Here is a 15,817-nt window from a genome sequence, read left to right as displayed (position 1 = left end):
GATTTAGATCTGGACTTTGACTGGGCCGTTCTAACACATGGATATGTTTTGTTTTAAACCACTCCATTGTTGCCCTGGCTTTATGTTTAGGGTCGTTGTCCTGCTGGAAGGTGAAGCTCCGCCCCAGTCTCAAGTCTTTTGCAGACTCCAAGAGGGTTTCTTCCAAGATTGCCCTGTATTTGGCTCCATCCATCTTCCCATCAACTCTGACCAGCTTCCCTGTCCCTGCTGAAGAGAAGCACCCCCAGAGCATGATGCTGCCACCACCATATTTGACAGTGGGGATGGTGTGTTCAGAGTGATGTGCAGTGTTAGTTTTCCACACAGAGCATTTTGAACAAAAAGTTCCATTTTGGTCTCATCTGACCAGAGCAGCTTCTTCCACATGTTTGCTGTGTCCCCCACATGGCTTGTGGCAAACTGCAAACGGCACTTCTTATGGTTTTCTGTTAACAATGGCTTTCTTCTTGCCACTCTTCCATAAAGGCCAACTTTGTGCAGTGCACGACTAATAGTTGTCCTATGGACAGATTCCCCACCTGAGCTGTAGATCTCTGCAGCTCGTCCAGAGTCACCATGGGCCTCTTGGCTGCATTTCTGATCAGCGCTCTCCTTGTTCGGCCTGTGAGTTTAGGTGGACAGCCTTGTCTTGGTAGGTTTACAGTTGTTCCATACTTCTTCCATTTCTGAATGATGGCTTGAACAGTAGTGATGTGACGTTCTGTATCGAGGCTTCGAAGCGTGTGTCGAGTAATGGAGGGGGCGTTTCCGCGAAGCGCGTATCGAGGCTTGCTTCATTTATGGGAGGAGCTGAAAATGATGACGTCCGAAGCCTCGCTGTCCGGCTGTACCACGTGACTGGTTCAGGAAGCGGTTCAAACTTTGCCGCGAGCTATGACAGCGATATAAACCCCTCAGACCCCATTCAAAATGTGGGCGTTTGATGGAGAGTTGCGGTTAGTGAGAGTTAGAGACAGTTTGGAAAAAAAAGAAATCGCCTACGACCTGCCACAGTGGAGAAACTGTTGTTTTTAAATAAAAACCAATGATGTGTCCCCTAAACACTAATCACTAGGGGTGCAACGATATTCGTATCGATATTGAACCGTTCGATACAGTGCTTTCGGTTCAGTACACATATGTATCGAACAATACAAAATTTGTAATTTATTTTATCAACTTTCCTTCTGACGATGCTGTCTGTGTTGAGCGCTCAGTGAATCTGCGTTCGACTACTCCGCCTAGGCTGTACTGTCCAGCGCAGATCCACTGAGTGCTCAACACAGACAGCATCATCAGAAGGAAGAGCGCAGGGCAAGCTAGCGAGACAGAAGTTAAGCACTCCTTGCAACTTGGACCTCGCCCACCCTCATTCAGATCTGGCATTTGGAATTATTTTGGTTTTCATGTGACGTATGACCCTGAAGGTAAGCGAGTCATGGACTAAAGTAAAACAGTATGTTGGATGTGCCACGCAATGCTCAATTACATGGGTGGGAGCTAGTGTGTTAGCGCAGTTAGCTCGTTAACGTGTTGGCCGTCTAGCCCCATGCACGGGGCGATTGGCGGTAGCTCGTTAACGGAGATTTGCCGTGTTGTGGCGTTAAGGTCATTTCAACAAGATTAACCTGAAAGCACTAGTGGGAACATAACGAATATGACTGCACATTTACACCGACATTATCCTAGTGCAAAGACAAAGATGAGTGATTCCTCAATCAGATACAGGGCTCGCAATATCGCTAGCCCGACGTCCCAGGGCTAGCGATTTTTTCAGTCGGGGTACCAAAATCTATCTCTGCCCTGCCCGTCGGGCTATTGTAGGAAGGAAAAATATATGTCAATGCATTTGCATTCTTTCGGAAATGTAGCTGGGTAATTATGTCATTGGCATCGGTGAGCCACTGTCAATATGTGACATATTGAAATCGCGTTTGAATTTGCGCTTGTTTTTTTGCTTTCACTTTGCAATCGTGCGAACTGTGTATAGAGAGCGACAGCACTGATCTGTGAGTGATGATAATTTGTGCACCAATTCCTCTGACATTGTCTTATTAATCGTTAGCTTACTATGCAAACATGACAAGTGAAATCTCCCGCAGCAAGCTTAAACATGTGAGAAGTTGATCGCGCAGAGAATCGCTGAGCTTATGTGAGTGCGCGTGTAAAAGCAGCAGAATATATATTTTAGTTCTGCTGAGCCAAATAAGACAGGTCAGGGTGAAGAAGTGACAGCCAAAGAAAAGCTTACCACAAAACGGAGAAGTTATGACAAATCAGACTATAAGGTAAAAAGAAAGTGCAGCTTTATGGTTTCATGGACAAAAGAATTTCTGTGGCTGCAATATGACGAGCTATATAACCAGGGGTGCACATAAGTGGTTCGCATTCGCTGTCAAAATAAAAAACACGCACAAGGGTTAGGGTTAAATTTAAAAACTGTACTTTTGAGTTAAAATATATATTTATAATTTTAATAAATGACAAATTAAAAAGGCATGAACATTTTTTTTGTATCGAAAAAATATCGAACCGTGACACCAAAGTATCGAACCGAACCGAACCGTGAATTTTGTGTATCGTTGCACCCCTACTAATCACTGTCCTTGCCTCAATGTTACAAAAGCACAACCACTGTCCACACCTCACCTCACAGTATATGATCATTTCCATTTTAGGCATTTCCAAATAATCATTTTCCATACTGCCAGCATAAATATACACAGTATACTGCCATCACTACAATATAGATGTTTTACACACTCCTTTTGTTGTTGACATTCACAGGCTGTGTGCAAAATGCCACACTCTTCAAATTCATGCCAACTAATATCTTTACGTCCAGTAGGTGTCCTGCTAGAGCAAATGAAGCTTCAAGAAGCTTCGCGTTGGGGTGAACCAATTGGATGAAAAGCTTCAGTGCTTCATGAGGCTTCATCTGCCCATCACTATTGAACAGTGCTCCGTGGGATGTTCAAGGCTTGGGAAATCTTTTTGTAGCCTAAGCCTGCTTTAAATTTCTCAATAACTTTATCCCTGACCTGTCTGCTGTGTTCTTTGGACTTCATGGTGTTGTTGCTCTCAATATTCTCTTAGACAACCTCTGAGGCCGTCGCAGAGCAGCTGTATTTGTACTGACATTAGATTACACACAGGTGCACTCTATTTAGTCATTAGCACTCATCAGGCAACGTCTATGGGCAACTGACTGCACTCAGACCAAAGGGGGCTGAATAATTACACACACCCCACTTTGCAGTTATTTATTTGTAAAAAATGTTTGGAGTCATGTATGATTTTCATTCCACTTCTCATGTGTACACCAGTTTGTGTTGGTCTTTCACGTGGAATTCCAATAAAATTGATTCATGTTTGTGGCTGTAACGTGACAAAATGTGGGAAAGTTCAAGGGGACTGAATACTTTTGCCACTGTAAAGGTTTATTTTGTCTAATCTAATCTAATAACTTTAATCTCAGCCAAACTGATTTACTCAGGAACAAATAAAACACTGAAAAAAGTCAAACAATAACATTTTTAGGTTGTCTAAGTCACTTATATATTACGTTTAACCTGAGTAGCGAAAGACCGCGGTGATCTGAACATGATGTGCCGGGAGTTTGCTGTTCTCGGCGGCTCTACTGACCCTCGAGCTCTCGGCTAGCTATCGAGCTGGTGGGTAACAGACGTCTCAGAAACGTCGGAGCACTTTTGCAAATATGCGATATCTTGATAAACTGAGCAGATATTTAAAGTTTACACAGCTACATTCTCACCTGAAAATATGTTAAAAGTTTATTTTGTGACCCAGAAAGAGTAATAAGAGTAATATTGAAAACTTAGTAGCGACCGCCATTGCCGGAAAGTGGAATTGGATGGGCCACGCTATGAATTCTGGGATATGGTGGGCCACGAAGGACACACCCGACCCATCCTTTAATTTTGGGGAAAAAGAGGACGCATTGGTCGGCTGCATTCAGAGGAGTCTATGAATTTGGACAGCCTTCATCGTGTCGCTGTGACGTAATCGGTCTACAAATGCGTCCTCAGGAGGATGCAGCCCATGAATTTGGACACCCCCTATGTTTACTACTGCATAGACACATTGAATTTCCAACACAAGGAAACGACTTTTTGGATAATGTTTTCACCACCAAGAGATTACAAAGCCCGCCACCCACTTTGGTGCCTCTGATCACATCACTGTTATGCTAATGCCAGCATACAGGCCCCTGGTCAAAGTCACTAAACCAGTTCGTAAGCAGGTACGTGTGTGGCCAGAAGGACCTGCAATACTGCTTTTCCACCACAGACTGGGAGATCCTTAAACAGGCCGCCACACATGACAACACCACAGACCTGCAGGAATATACAGAAACTGTCATTGGCTACATCTCAAAAGGCATCGATGAGGTCATAGAGACCACTGTCCAGGCCAATCAGAAACCATGGCTCACAGGTGAGGTCTACAGGCTCCTGAGGGTGAGAAATGCAGCCTTGTAAGCTGGGGATGAGGTGAGCCTAACAACAGCAAGGGCAAACCTGTCACATGCATCAGAGAGGTGGAAATGCAGTGCTCCAGGAGGATTTTGCAAAGCTTCAGTGACAGCAGAGATACTCAGAGGCTGTGGCAAGGGATACAGACCATCACAGACTACAAGCCCACTCCTCAGACCGCTGTCGGGTCCACCACATTACCGTAAGAGCTAAGTGAAATTTTCTCTTGCTTTGAGACACAGAACGACACCCCAGCACAGAAGACTCCACCCCCCAACGATCGGGTGGTGACACTATCAACATGCTTGTCAGGACCTGCTGCCATCAGGGAGGAGACTGAAGAGCCTCCGGGCCAGAACCAGGAGACTGAGAGACAGCTTCATCCAGGTTGTCAGGATGCTGAATTCACTCCCTGCTCTCACACACCAACTCCAGACCTGCATTCATCTTTTCCCTCTGAACCCCCCAAACATACAAACCCTGAGCCACCACCATTGCCCTTTCACTGACTGCCCTACTCCACCATTTGACCCTCTCATAAGAGGTGAAACATCTTCAAGGAAACTTAAAGAAGACGCTTTTCTTTCCAAGCTCCTTAGACTACGGTGACCTGGATGTCTGAGAACCTCCACAGACTGATTTTACAAGAACAACTTGTGTCAAAAAATCCCTAGCAGTGCCTCTCTGTCACATACACAAATCACTAGAGTTACAAATTGAATAACTTAAAAAACCTCAGAAAAACAGAACTGAGCAAAACAAACAAACAAACAAACAAACAAACCAGAGACCTGGGGCCCGTTCTTCGTACGTCGCTTACTACATCTAAGATCAAATGACACATCCAAGACCAAATCATCGCGCTAACGGTGAGCTCGCTAATCCGGTTCTCCGAACACACCTGCTGTTGACGATTAGTACAGCTTGATGAAGTAATGTGAGATCACTGGGTGTCGTAAAAGGGGCTACACATCGATAGCAGAAACATTGATCGGCAACCCTCTGATTGGTCGGCGGAAATGTCGAAGGAGCGCGCTCGGTATTTTTCGGCAGCAGAGCAAGAACTCTTGAGTGAGGGATTTCAGGAGTTTCAGAGTTTAATCAGTTGTAGCCACAGCTGCCCTGGGGCAGACTGACAGAAGCCAGGCTGCCATATCGCGCCATCGGCCCCTCTGGCCAACACCAGTAGGCGGTAGGGTAGATTTATTATATTACACTATATTATCCAATATTATATTACATTATATTATATTATATTACATTATATCCCCTTTCACATTAGAGCCACAACAGGACCCACTAGAACATGGGAACAATGAAAGTGAAATATAAGAATATTCTACAGAATGGTAATATTTATCACTTATATTGCTTTTCGTCTCTTGGAAAGAGACCCTGGAATAATCTGTTTGTTCATAACAGCAACCAAGAAAAGGGCAGAGCAAAAAAGACAGGTGGTGGTCCTGCACCCCCTCGTCAACAAGTTGGTTAAGTAAATAATACCCTCACGGGAATATCGATATCTCTCTATGAGCACACTGTCGCGCTGAGCTAAAGGATCCTGTCTGTCCCGCAATATACGCTGGATTCTGAGGACTCTCCTTATCAATCTTGCACCTTCCGCAATGGGTGGCTTGCGTATACGGACAGGACATGGCTGCGACAGACTTCCCAAATCCACCTTCGCTTTTATAGCCGTGGTCTCTCATCTTGATTACACAAAGTAATTTGCAATTACTACTCTGAAATATGAATTACATCTGTAATAATCACATACATGTAATAGAATGTTAATAGTACATTTCCCTTTTTTAGGAAATGACCTGTATGTATCTGTGTGAAATCAATAAACAAACAAAGGGTTGCCGATCAATGTTTCTACTATCGATGCGTAGCCCCTGTTAAGCCACCCAGTGATCTCACATTACTTCATCCAGCTATACTAATCGTCAACAACAGGTGTGTTCGGAGTACCGGAATAGCAAGCTCAAAGTTGGCGCGATGATTTGATCTTGGATGTAGTAAGCGAGGTACGAAGAACGGACCCCAGGTAAGAACATTGTTGAGGTTTAAATTTATAATCTTAAATACTTATATGCTGATTATATTGCTTTATAAGAAAGGCCCAAATCTGAGTACACTCTGTGCCGACAGGACTGACAGGAAATTACATGCTTTTGCAGGCGAAAAGTGAAACTAAGCAGAGTGTTTGGTCGAAACTTAAAGTGTGTGTGATGTCTATATAAATGACTAGGCTTGCTGTTTTGTGCTTCAGACCTGGGGTTGTGTGTTCAGGTCTCCATATCCGGATATGTAAAATAAAGATAATCTTTTAAAGTAAAAAGACCACTTTTGAGCCGTGTCTTTTTGGCCATAACGAATACCAAAAGAACCGGAATTTAATAACATTAAAACCAAACAATAAATGAGCAAAGTAGTGCATGATAAATATAGATGACAAATACAAAGTGCAATATAGAAACACTGGGTAAAAAGAAATGAACAATTAAAAAGGAGGATAAAAGATGTGAGCAGTAGTTAAACAGTAGAAATAAATATATAATAAACAAATAAAAATAGATAATAAATGAAAGCCAGGTCTGAAAGGTGAGTTTGGCTTTAAAAGCATGAAAACACACTGCTGTCTTCAGGAAGGCTGCTCCAGTAACTTTCTATGCTCGCTTTGAGGCTGCAGCTAAGGACTCCAACAATGCTAGTGCTAGCGGCGCTAACGGCTGTAGACAGGAAGATACTGCCAGCACCGGAAACGTGCTCGTCATCTCCGAGCATGAAGTAAGGAGAGCCTTCAAGAGAGTGAACACCAGGAAAGCAGCAGGACCAGACGGCATCCCAGGTCGTATCCTAAGAGACTGCGCATACCAGCTAGCTCCTGTGTTCACTGAGATATTCAACATCTCTTTATCTCAGTCGGTGATCCCCACATGCTTCAAAGAGTCCATCATTGTTCCTGTCCCGAAGAAACCCCACCCTGCTTCTCTCAATGACTATCGCTCTGTAGCCCTCACCTCAGTAGTGATGAAGTGTTTTGAACGCCTGGTCAGAGACTTCATCATTTCTTCACCACCAGACACACTGGACCCACTACAGTTCGCTTACCGTCCAAATCGTTCCACAGACGATGCCATCTCTCATCTCCTCCACACATCACTTACTCACTTGGACACTAGAAGGGGGAATTATGTTAAAATGCTCTTCATAGGGGGCAGGGATAGCTCAGTAGGTAAAGTGGGCACCCCATGATCGGAAGGTCGGCGGTTCGAATCCACTTAACGGCTACCCTGAGGTACCCCTGAGCAAGGTACCGTCCCTACACACTGCTCCCCGGGCGCCTGCTTAGTGGGCTGCCCACTGCTTCACTGAGTGAATGGGTCAAATGCAGAGAAAAACAAGTAATTTCCCCATGGGGATCAATAAAGTATCCATTATTATTATTATTATAGACTACAGCTCTGCATTTAACACCATAATTCCCTCCACACTCACCACCAAGCTGGAGCATCTGGGACTCAGCTCATCTATGTGTCAGTGGATCTCCAACTTCCTAACTGGCAGACCACAGGCAGTAAGGATGGGCGGACATGTCTCAGCCTCCACCACTCTCAGCACTGGAGCCCCCCAGGGGTGTGTTCTGAGCCCCCTGCTGTACTCGCTGTACACATATGACTGTGTGGCCACTACCAGCTCCACCACCATCATCAAGTTTGCTGACGACACCGTCGTGGTGGGCCTGATCTCTGATAACAACGAGACGGCCTACCTGAAGGAGATTAGGAATCTGGAGAACTGGTGCCAGAGGAACAACCTCCTTCTAAACATCAGTAAGACAAAGGAGCTGATAGTGGACTTCAGCACTAAGCAGGAGAGGAACTACCAGACCCCCGTCATCAACGAGTGCCCAGTGGAGAGAGTGGACAACTTCAAATACCTCGGAGTTCACATCACGCAGGACCTGTCATGGTCCTGTCACATCAACACCGTGGTGAAAAAGGCCCGACAGCGTCTCTACCACCTCAGACGCTCAAGAGACTTCCTTTTTTTTTTTTTTTGTCCCGTTTGGATCTTTAGCCATCAGAATTGTTGTCTTAAGGCCAAGAAAGATGCCAAGCGGATTTATTTTACCAAGTGGATCATCATGGGCTTGCCATATTGGTCCATTTGATTGACCTTTATTATAATTATGAATTTATTTTATTTTCAGTTGCTACAAACGGGACAGACATGACTGGGGGACAGGACAGGGGGAAAGAATGAAAGAAAGAGAGGGAGAGAAAAAAAGAAAACCAAAGGGGAGAAGAGACGGTGAGAAGGGGGGGAAGAGAGAAAAAAACAAACAAACAAAAAAAACAAAACTCCTGGGTCACCTGTATGGAGAAAAAAAAACAGAGGAGAAAGCAAACAACAAAGAGCAACATAATAAGAAAAAAAAAGCACCATCACAATAAACTAGCTAGCAGTAGATATCGATAGTTACTAAATAATAAACGATATTGTGCAGCACGCAAGATAGACAGCGCACAGTGTGCTTTGAGGCAGCAGCCAAGAAAGCTGTAGTCCGCGTCTATGAATACCCATGTGTACACCTGTGTGCATACCTGTGTGGATCAGCATGCTTGCATTCCAAAGGTTTCTCCATGTAATGATCTGCTAGGGAGTGTGGGGAGCCACAGCCCTGTCCTCTATGGTATCAAGCAGGTATGGAGGAGATCAAAACTCCAGACATCCAGAGGCCCCCAGAACACAAGAGACCAAGGAAGACCCACAGAGGGGCAGCCGCGCCACTGTCCCAGTAAGAGCTAAGGAGAGTCCCAGATGAGGGCTCATTCAGCAGCCGCGGAGCAGAAGCCAGGGGGAGTTGCAGTGACGCGCCCGTGAGCTCCGCCGGCAGCCAGCTGTGCCTGAGTGACCGAGCCCCAGGCCGAGAGGCCGGGGGCACCCCACCTCCGAAGTGGCCCGAGCGAGCCGCCAAGGAGTGAGCCGGTGTGTACCCGGACGCCGCTTGAGAGACTTCCAACTGCCCCCCAAGGTGCTCAGGAACTTTTACTTGTGCACCATAGAGAGCATCCTGACGGGAAACATCTTAACCTGGTTCGGGAACAGCACCATGCAGGACAGACGAGCTCTACAGAGGGTTGTGCGGTCAGCTGAGCGCACCATCCGCTCCGAGCTCCCTGACCTGCACTCAATCTACAGCAGGCGGTGCTGGACCAAGGCCAGGAAGATCGTGAAGGACCTCAGCCATCCCAACAACAGACTGTTCTCTCTGTTGAGGTCAGGAAAGCGATTCCGCTCCCTGAAGACCAACACAGAGAGACTGAGGAGGAGCTTCTTCCCGCAGGCGATACGGTCTCTCAATCACAATCACACCACCACACAGTACTGACCCACACATATAGTTCTTACACACACACTGGACATTCTGGACATTGTTTTCACTTCATCACTTAAATCACTTTAAGCATATTTGCACTGCACAAGACATAATGTGGATTGCACAACACTGGACATTGTATTCTTCATTTCAAGCTAATACTTGTACAGCTGCTGTTATTGTGTATATATTTATTTATATTTCTTCATACATTCTTATATAGTTCTATATTGTGTATTTTGTTGTACAGTTATTTTATTTTCAACTTTAATTTATGTATTTTATCTTATTCTCCCAGTTAAATTTACCCTTCATTCTAATTTGTGTTGTACAGTTATTTCATTTTTAACCTTAATTTATATTTTATTCCTTCCTAGTTAAATTTACCCTTTTTAATTTTTCATATTTATTTCCTATCTTATTCATAGCCTTTTCCTTTTTTGTTTTCTTTAGGTCACGAGCAGTTGTCCAAGCATTTCACTACATATCGTACTGTGTATGACTGTGTACGTGACAAATAAAATTTGAATTTGAATTTGAATTTGAAAGTCATCTACATGTGGGTTTAGTTCTGACTTTAGGGACAAGTAAAAAAATAAAATAAAATAAAAACATCTGTCCAGACAACCTGACAGTCAAAAATATAAACTCAGGAACTTAAAAGGAAAATTGTGCTGACTTTGAACGTCCGCATCAAGATAAACTTACAGATTTAAGAGTCAAAAAGTGTCAAAAAGTCTGTATCCTTACCTGAGAGTTTCAAGTTTACAGTCAGGACTCTTTAGTCCAACACACAGCAAATCCAATCCTGAATCCTGCAGGTAGTTCGAGCTCAGGTCCAGCTCTCTCAGATGATTGGATGGGGAGCTGAGAATTTCAGACAAAGCTTCAAAGCTTCTTTTTGAGAGTTTACAATCTCTCAGCCTGAGGAAGAATAACAATGGAGACATATTCTTTTATTCATCTAGCATTATTAAACATATTTGTTCATAGATTCACTTACAGCACTTTCTTGGATGCTTTGACCACTGGCAGCAGCTTCAAAAATGCCTTCTCTGAACGGGAGTATTTCTCCAGGTCGAACTCATCTAGATCTGATGACAGTAAGATGAAGACCAGAGCCGACCACTGAGCAGGAGACAGTTGATCTGTGGAGAGACGTCCTGATCTTAGGGACTGTTGGATCTCCTCCACTAGAGAACGATCATCCAGTTCATTCAGACAGTGGAACAGGTTGATGCTTTTCTCTGCAGACAGTTTCCCACTGAGCTTCTTCTTGATGTAGTGAACTGTTTCCTGATTGGTCTGTGAGCTACATCCTGTCTGTGTCAGCATGCATAGAAGATCCTGATTGGTCTGCAGTGAAAGACCCAGGAGGAAGCGGAGGAACAAGTCCAGGTGTCCATTTGGACTCTCTAAGGCTTTGTCCACAGCACTCTGGTAGAAGTCTTTTACAGTAAGTGTTTTCTGGAAAATTTTAAAGCGAGGAGATTGTTTCTTAAGCAGGTTGACTCCAGAGTTGATGAAGGTCAGATAGGCATGAAGAGCAGCAAAGAACTCCTGAATGCTCAGATGGATGAAACAGTAAACAACGTTGTTGAACATGTGGCACTCATCAGCTTTAAAGATCTGTGTGAACACTCCTGAGTACACTGCGGCTGCTCTGATATCGATGCCACACTCTGTCAGGTCTGATTCATAGAAGATCAGGTTTCCTTTCTGCAGCTGATCAAAGGCCAGTTTTCCCAGAGACTCAATGATCTTCCTGCACGACTCTGTCTCAGCTCCTCCATCATACTTGATGTCCTTCGTTTGTAGGTGAAATAGCACAAGGCGTAGGTAGAGCTCTGTGAGAGTCTTAGGCAGATCTTTGCTCTCTTTGTTCTTCATGACAAACTCCAGAACTGTAGCAGTGATCCAGCAGAAGACTGGGATGTGGCACATGATGTGGAGGCTTCGTGATGTCTTGATGTGGGAGATGATGCTGCTGGCCTGCTCCTCATTTCTGAATCTCTTCCTGAAGTACTCCTCCTTCTGTGGGTCAGTGAACCCTCTGACTTCTGTCACCATGTCAACAATGTCACGAAGGATCTTACTGGCTGCTGCGGGTCGTGTGGTTATCCAGAGGCGAGCAGAGGGAAGCAGTTCCCCCCTAATGAGGTTTATCAGCAGCACATCCACTGAGGTGGACTTTCTAGGGTCAGTCAGGATTGTAGTTTTGTGGAAGTCCAGAGGAGGTCGACACTCATCCAGACCATCAAAGATGAACACAACCTGGAAGTCTTCAAAGCTGCAGATTCCTGCTTCTTTGGTTTCAGTAAAGAAGTGATGAACAAGTTCCACCAAGCTGAACTTTTCCTCTTTCAGCAGATTCAGCTTTCTGAAAGTGAATGGAAACATGAACTGGATGTCCTGGTTGGCTTTGTCTTCAGCCCAGTCCAGGGTGAACTTCTGTGTTAGGACTGTTTTCCCAATGCCAGCCACTCCCATTGTCAGCACTGTTCTGATTGGTTTATCTCTTCCAGGTGGGAGTTTAAAGATGTCTTCTTGTCTGATGGTTGTTTCTGGTCTGTCTGATTTCCTGGATGCTGTTTCAATCTGTCTGACCTCATGTTCATCATTGACCTCTGCAGTCCCTCCCCCTGTGATGTAGAGCTCTGTGTAGCTCTGACTCAGGAGGGTCGGGTTTTCTGTTGTAGAAATCCCCTCGAGCACACACTGGAACTTCTTTTTCAATTTTGACTTGAGTTTGAGCTGACACTCAGTGAGAATCTCTGCATGAATAAACAGCAAATGACACAAATGAGAAAACTGCATTCTGGTTACTGTGGTTATGTGTTCAGTTCACTGGACTCTTGGTGTCATGATCCGAGTGAGTCTGAGTAACTTTCCACAGCATCAGCTCTCCTCCCCTGGGTGGAGCCCTCCTCACTCCTCCCTGCTCCTCACCTGTTGCCAATTACTCCGGCAGTATCTATGAGCAGCACTCACAATGAACCTTCTCCAGATTGTGTGCTTGGCACAGTCAGTTCTCTGCCTCACATTTTGTCTTGTGCTCCTCAGCTTGTTTCGCGTAACCCTCTTTTCCTGTTCCCTAGTCGGCACCTGGATACATCTTCCAACTCTCGCCATAAGTCACGCCTCAGGATTCTGGCCTGCCACTGCTGGGAAAACTCCCTCTTGCAAACTGCCATCCTCAGCTGCCTGCCTCCATGTGCACCCACATCTCACTCTGTACCCAGATTTAATTCATCTCCTCCTCCAGCTGATCTCCACCTGCAGCCACGTAACACCTCTTAGTTTTTAAATCTTGGACTCATTCACTACACTGTGGACCACTCTGATTATTATCTCCTTTGTTCCAGTGATCCTGGATAGTTTCTATTCGCCCGATTCTGCCCCTGTTGTTCCTTTGACCTGCCTCAGCTTATGTTCTGGCCTCAGCTCTGCACTTCTCATAATACCTCGCTTGCTGTTGAATTTAGCCGTGATTCAGCTTTCTCCGTCAAGAAATCTAGTAAAATACATTTCTGTTAAAAGTCACTCAGCCTCCGTTTTTTGGTTCTGTGCTTGACTCCATTCCTTTTCATGAGCCATTGAGCCCTGACACTTGGGTTATAACTGAGGGCAGGTTTTATAGAGACACATTTGATTTAATTGTGTTTATTTATACAGCACCAAATCAATACTAGCAACATTTCACATATTACATAAACAACACTATGGAGCCAGTAATGAATAAATATGTAGAATAAATGAAAGAATTTCAAGTTGTTGTTTTTTTAAATTCCTCCAAATAACAACAACAGTCACCCCAATGTGCTTTATATTGTAAGGTAAAGAACCTACAATAATACAACAGAAAAAAAAACCCAACTATCTTTTTGGGTCCTGAAAACTGAAGGCTCTGCCTCCCATTCTACTTTTAAATACTCTGTGAACAACAAGTAGGCCTGCAGAGCGAAGTGCTCTAATAGGGTGATATGGTACTACAAGGTCATTAAGATAAGATGGGGCCTGATTATTTAAGACCTTGTATGTGAGGAGCAGGATTTTGAATTCAATTCTGGACTTAACAGGAAGCCAGTGAAGGGAAGCCAAAACAGGAGAAATATGCTCTCTCCCAGAAAGCTGCAGAAGCTGAAATGGTGGATTTCAGTCAAATAAGGAGAACTGTGGCTTTCCTCCAACCTTTGACCAATCACCTTAGTGTCCTGTTTATCAACCATAATAAAAAGCATTTACTGTGTGGGCATTTTTTTGTTTGGGTCTCCAAACAGCAGAAAGAAATGGCAGCCATTTTTTTTAACTTTACCTTCAACTAGTAAATAGATTTAAGAAAAAGCACTTTGTGTCATGGTCCCTGTGCCACGCTGGTCGATCCTCTATTGTGCAATATGTTTGTGGTTTGTTTGCTCTCTCTCACTCTCTCTCGCCGCGGCGACGCTCATTGCGGGCTCCCGCTGCTGGCCTGCACACCTGCTCATCACCGCACCGGCCGCTGATCCCAGCTGATAACTGCACTACTTAGATGGCGAGTCTGCACTAGTCTTCGCTGGATCGTTGAGCTATCAGTATCGTTTTTTTGGAACCCGATTCTGAGAGGAGTGATTGAGGAGGAACATTTGTACAGAAAGTGTGGAGCACCCTTCTCCCAACCCTGTTTCCCACGGACCCTGGCGACACGGACCCGTTTCCCCTGCACGTTGTATGTAGCCACTTGGTGAATGTGTTCACTGTAAATAAACGCACTGTTCTTCGCTTAAAGGAATACCCTGGCCTGCGCCTGAGTCTCTTTCGGAAACCCTATCACTTTGATCATATTTGTGACGTGTCCCAAACTGTTGTTGTCGCCTCATTTATGTTGATAAAACAGCTCTAAAACCAATCTGACAATATAAATCTGTAAAATGGGCTGAAAACCTGCTGCTGGTCCCATTTTAATCAAACCAACCCAAAGAGCAGATATTCATGTGTGTACACAGGAGGTTATTTGTGCAGATGCATAAAACACAAACTGTTGGCTTTCTGCAGTCTCTCACTCCTGAAAGTGTTGGCAAGTGTTTTGGATTTATTATTTGGGTGGCTGTAGCTCAGGTGGCAGAGGTGGCAGAGCAGGTCAGCCACTAATCAGAAGGTTGGTGGTTCGATCCCAGGCTGCATCCTGGCTGCATGCCAAATATCCTTGGGCAAGATACTAACCCTGTGTTTGCCTACTGGTGGTGGTCAGAGGGCCCGGTGGCGCCTGTGTCCGGCAGCCTCGCCTCTGTCAGTGCGCCCCAGGGCAGCTGTGGCTACAATGTAGCTGCCATCACCAGTGTGTGAATGGGTGGATGACTGAATGTAGTGTAAAGCGCTTTGGGGTCCTATGGACTAGAAAAGCGCTATACAAATGCAGGCCATTTACCATTTTACCATTTATATGGATTTTAATGGCACCTGTGTAATGTTAACTAAGGTTTTTATTGTTTATGTGTTTTTTGTTTAGTCATTTCCTGACTTACCTGTGGGTTCTGGGATGGTTTTATTTAAATTCTCCAACAGATCATTCCTATTTATCCTCCCCAAAAGATTTTTAGTGACTTCAAAAGTCTTGATAGAGTAGGTATCAAACATCAGATCCACTATGTCCGTCCTCTCTGCATTCTCCAGTTTACTCACTGGGATTGCTGGTAAACCTTCTACAGACCCGTTCTTCAGATGCCACTTAAATTCTTCAAAGTCATCACGTCCCAAATCCTTCAAAGTCCCCAGAAGGATTTCTTTAGGTGTCGTCATCTTTTACCCTGTAAGGATCCGATAAACAAAGACTGTAACAACAGCTGGAGAGGTAATTGTCTGATTTATCAGAATTTAACTTGATTCTAACAGCAGTTCATCACTACCACCAATAAATTTCTAAGGCTCAGAATGCAACAAAATTGCACATGAA

General features: G+C 44.6%; 2 protein-coding genes across 2 annotated transcripts in view; both read right to left on the bottom strand.

Moving 5' to 3' along the window:
• The window catches only part of LOC146548152 (NACHT, LRR and PYD domains-containing protein 12-like), a 390,489-nt gene that overhangs the window by 80,617 nt on the left and 294,055 nt on the right, over positions 1 to 15,817 (bottom strand). The gene's annotated exons all lie outside the window — the stretch shown is intronic.
• On the bottom strand, positions 10,632 to 15,663 carry LOC146548157 (protein NLRC3-like). The gene is made up of 3 exons (XM_085266209.1): positions 15,390 to 15,663; positions 10,889 to 12,659; positions 10,632 to 10,809 (listed from the first exon to the last, which is right to left on the bottom strand). The coding sequence occupies exons 1-3, from the start codon at positions 15,661 to 15,663 to the stop codon at positions 10,632 to 10,634; spliced, it is 2,223 nt and encodes a 740-aa protein (XP_085122335.1).

This window comes from Mchenga conophoros, linkage group LG23 (assembly GCF_057382185.1).
Source record: "Mchenga conophoros isolate Kocher_MC1m ecotype Shallow Benthic linkage group LG23, M_conophoros_male_GT1.1, whole genome shotgun sequence".
Taxonomy (NCBI): domain Eukaryota; kingdom Metazoa; phylum Chordata; class Actinopteri; order Cichliformes; family Cichlidae; genus Mchenga; species Mchenga conophoros.
This window is presented reverse-complemented; position numbering and strand designations above follow the sequence as displayed.

Excerpts from the sequence above, each read along its gene's own strand:
- LOC146548157 (XM_085266209.1), bottom strand. The coding sequence starts at position 15,663 with ATGACGACACCTAAAGAAATCCTTCTGGGGACTTTGAAGGATTTGGGA. Across the intron at positions 12,660-15,389 it reads AACCATCCCAGAACCCACAG|AGATTCTCACTGAGTGTCAG; the intron begins GTAAGTCAGGAA and ends TTATTCATGCAG. Across the intron at positions 10,810-10,888 it reads AAAGCATCCAAGAAAGTGCT|GCTGAGAGATTGTAAACTCT; the intron begins GTAAGTGAATCT and ends ATTCTTCCTCAG.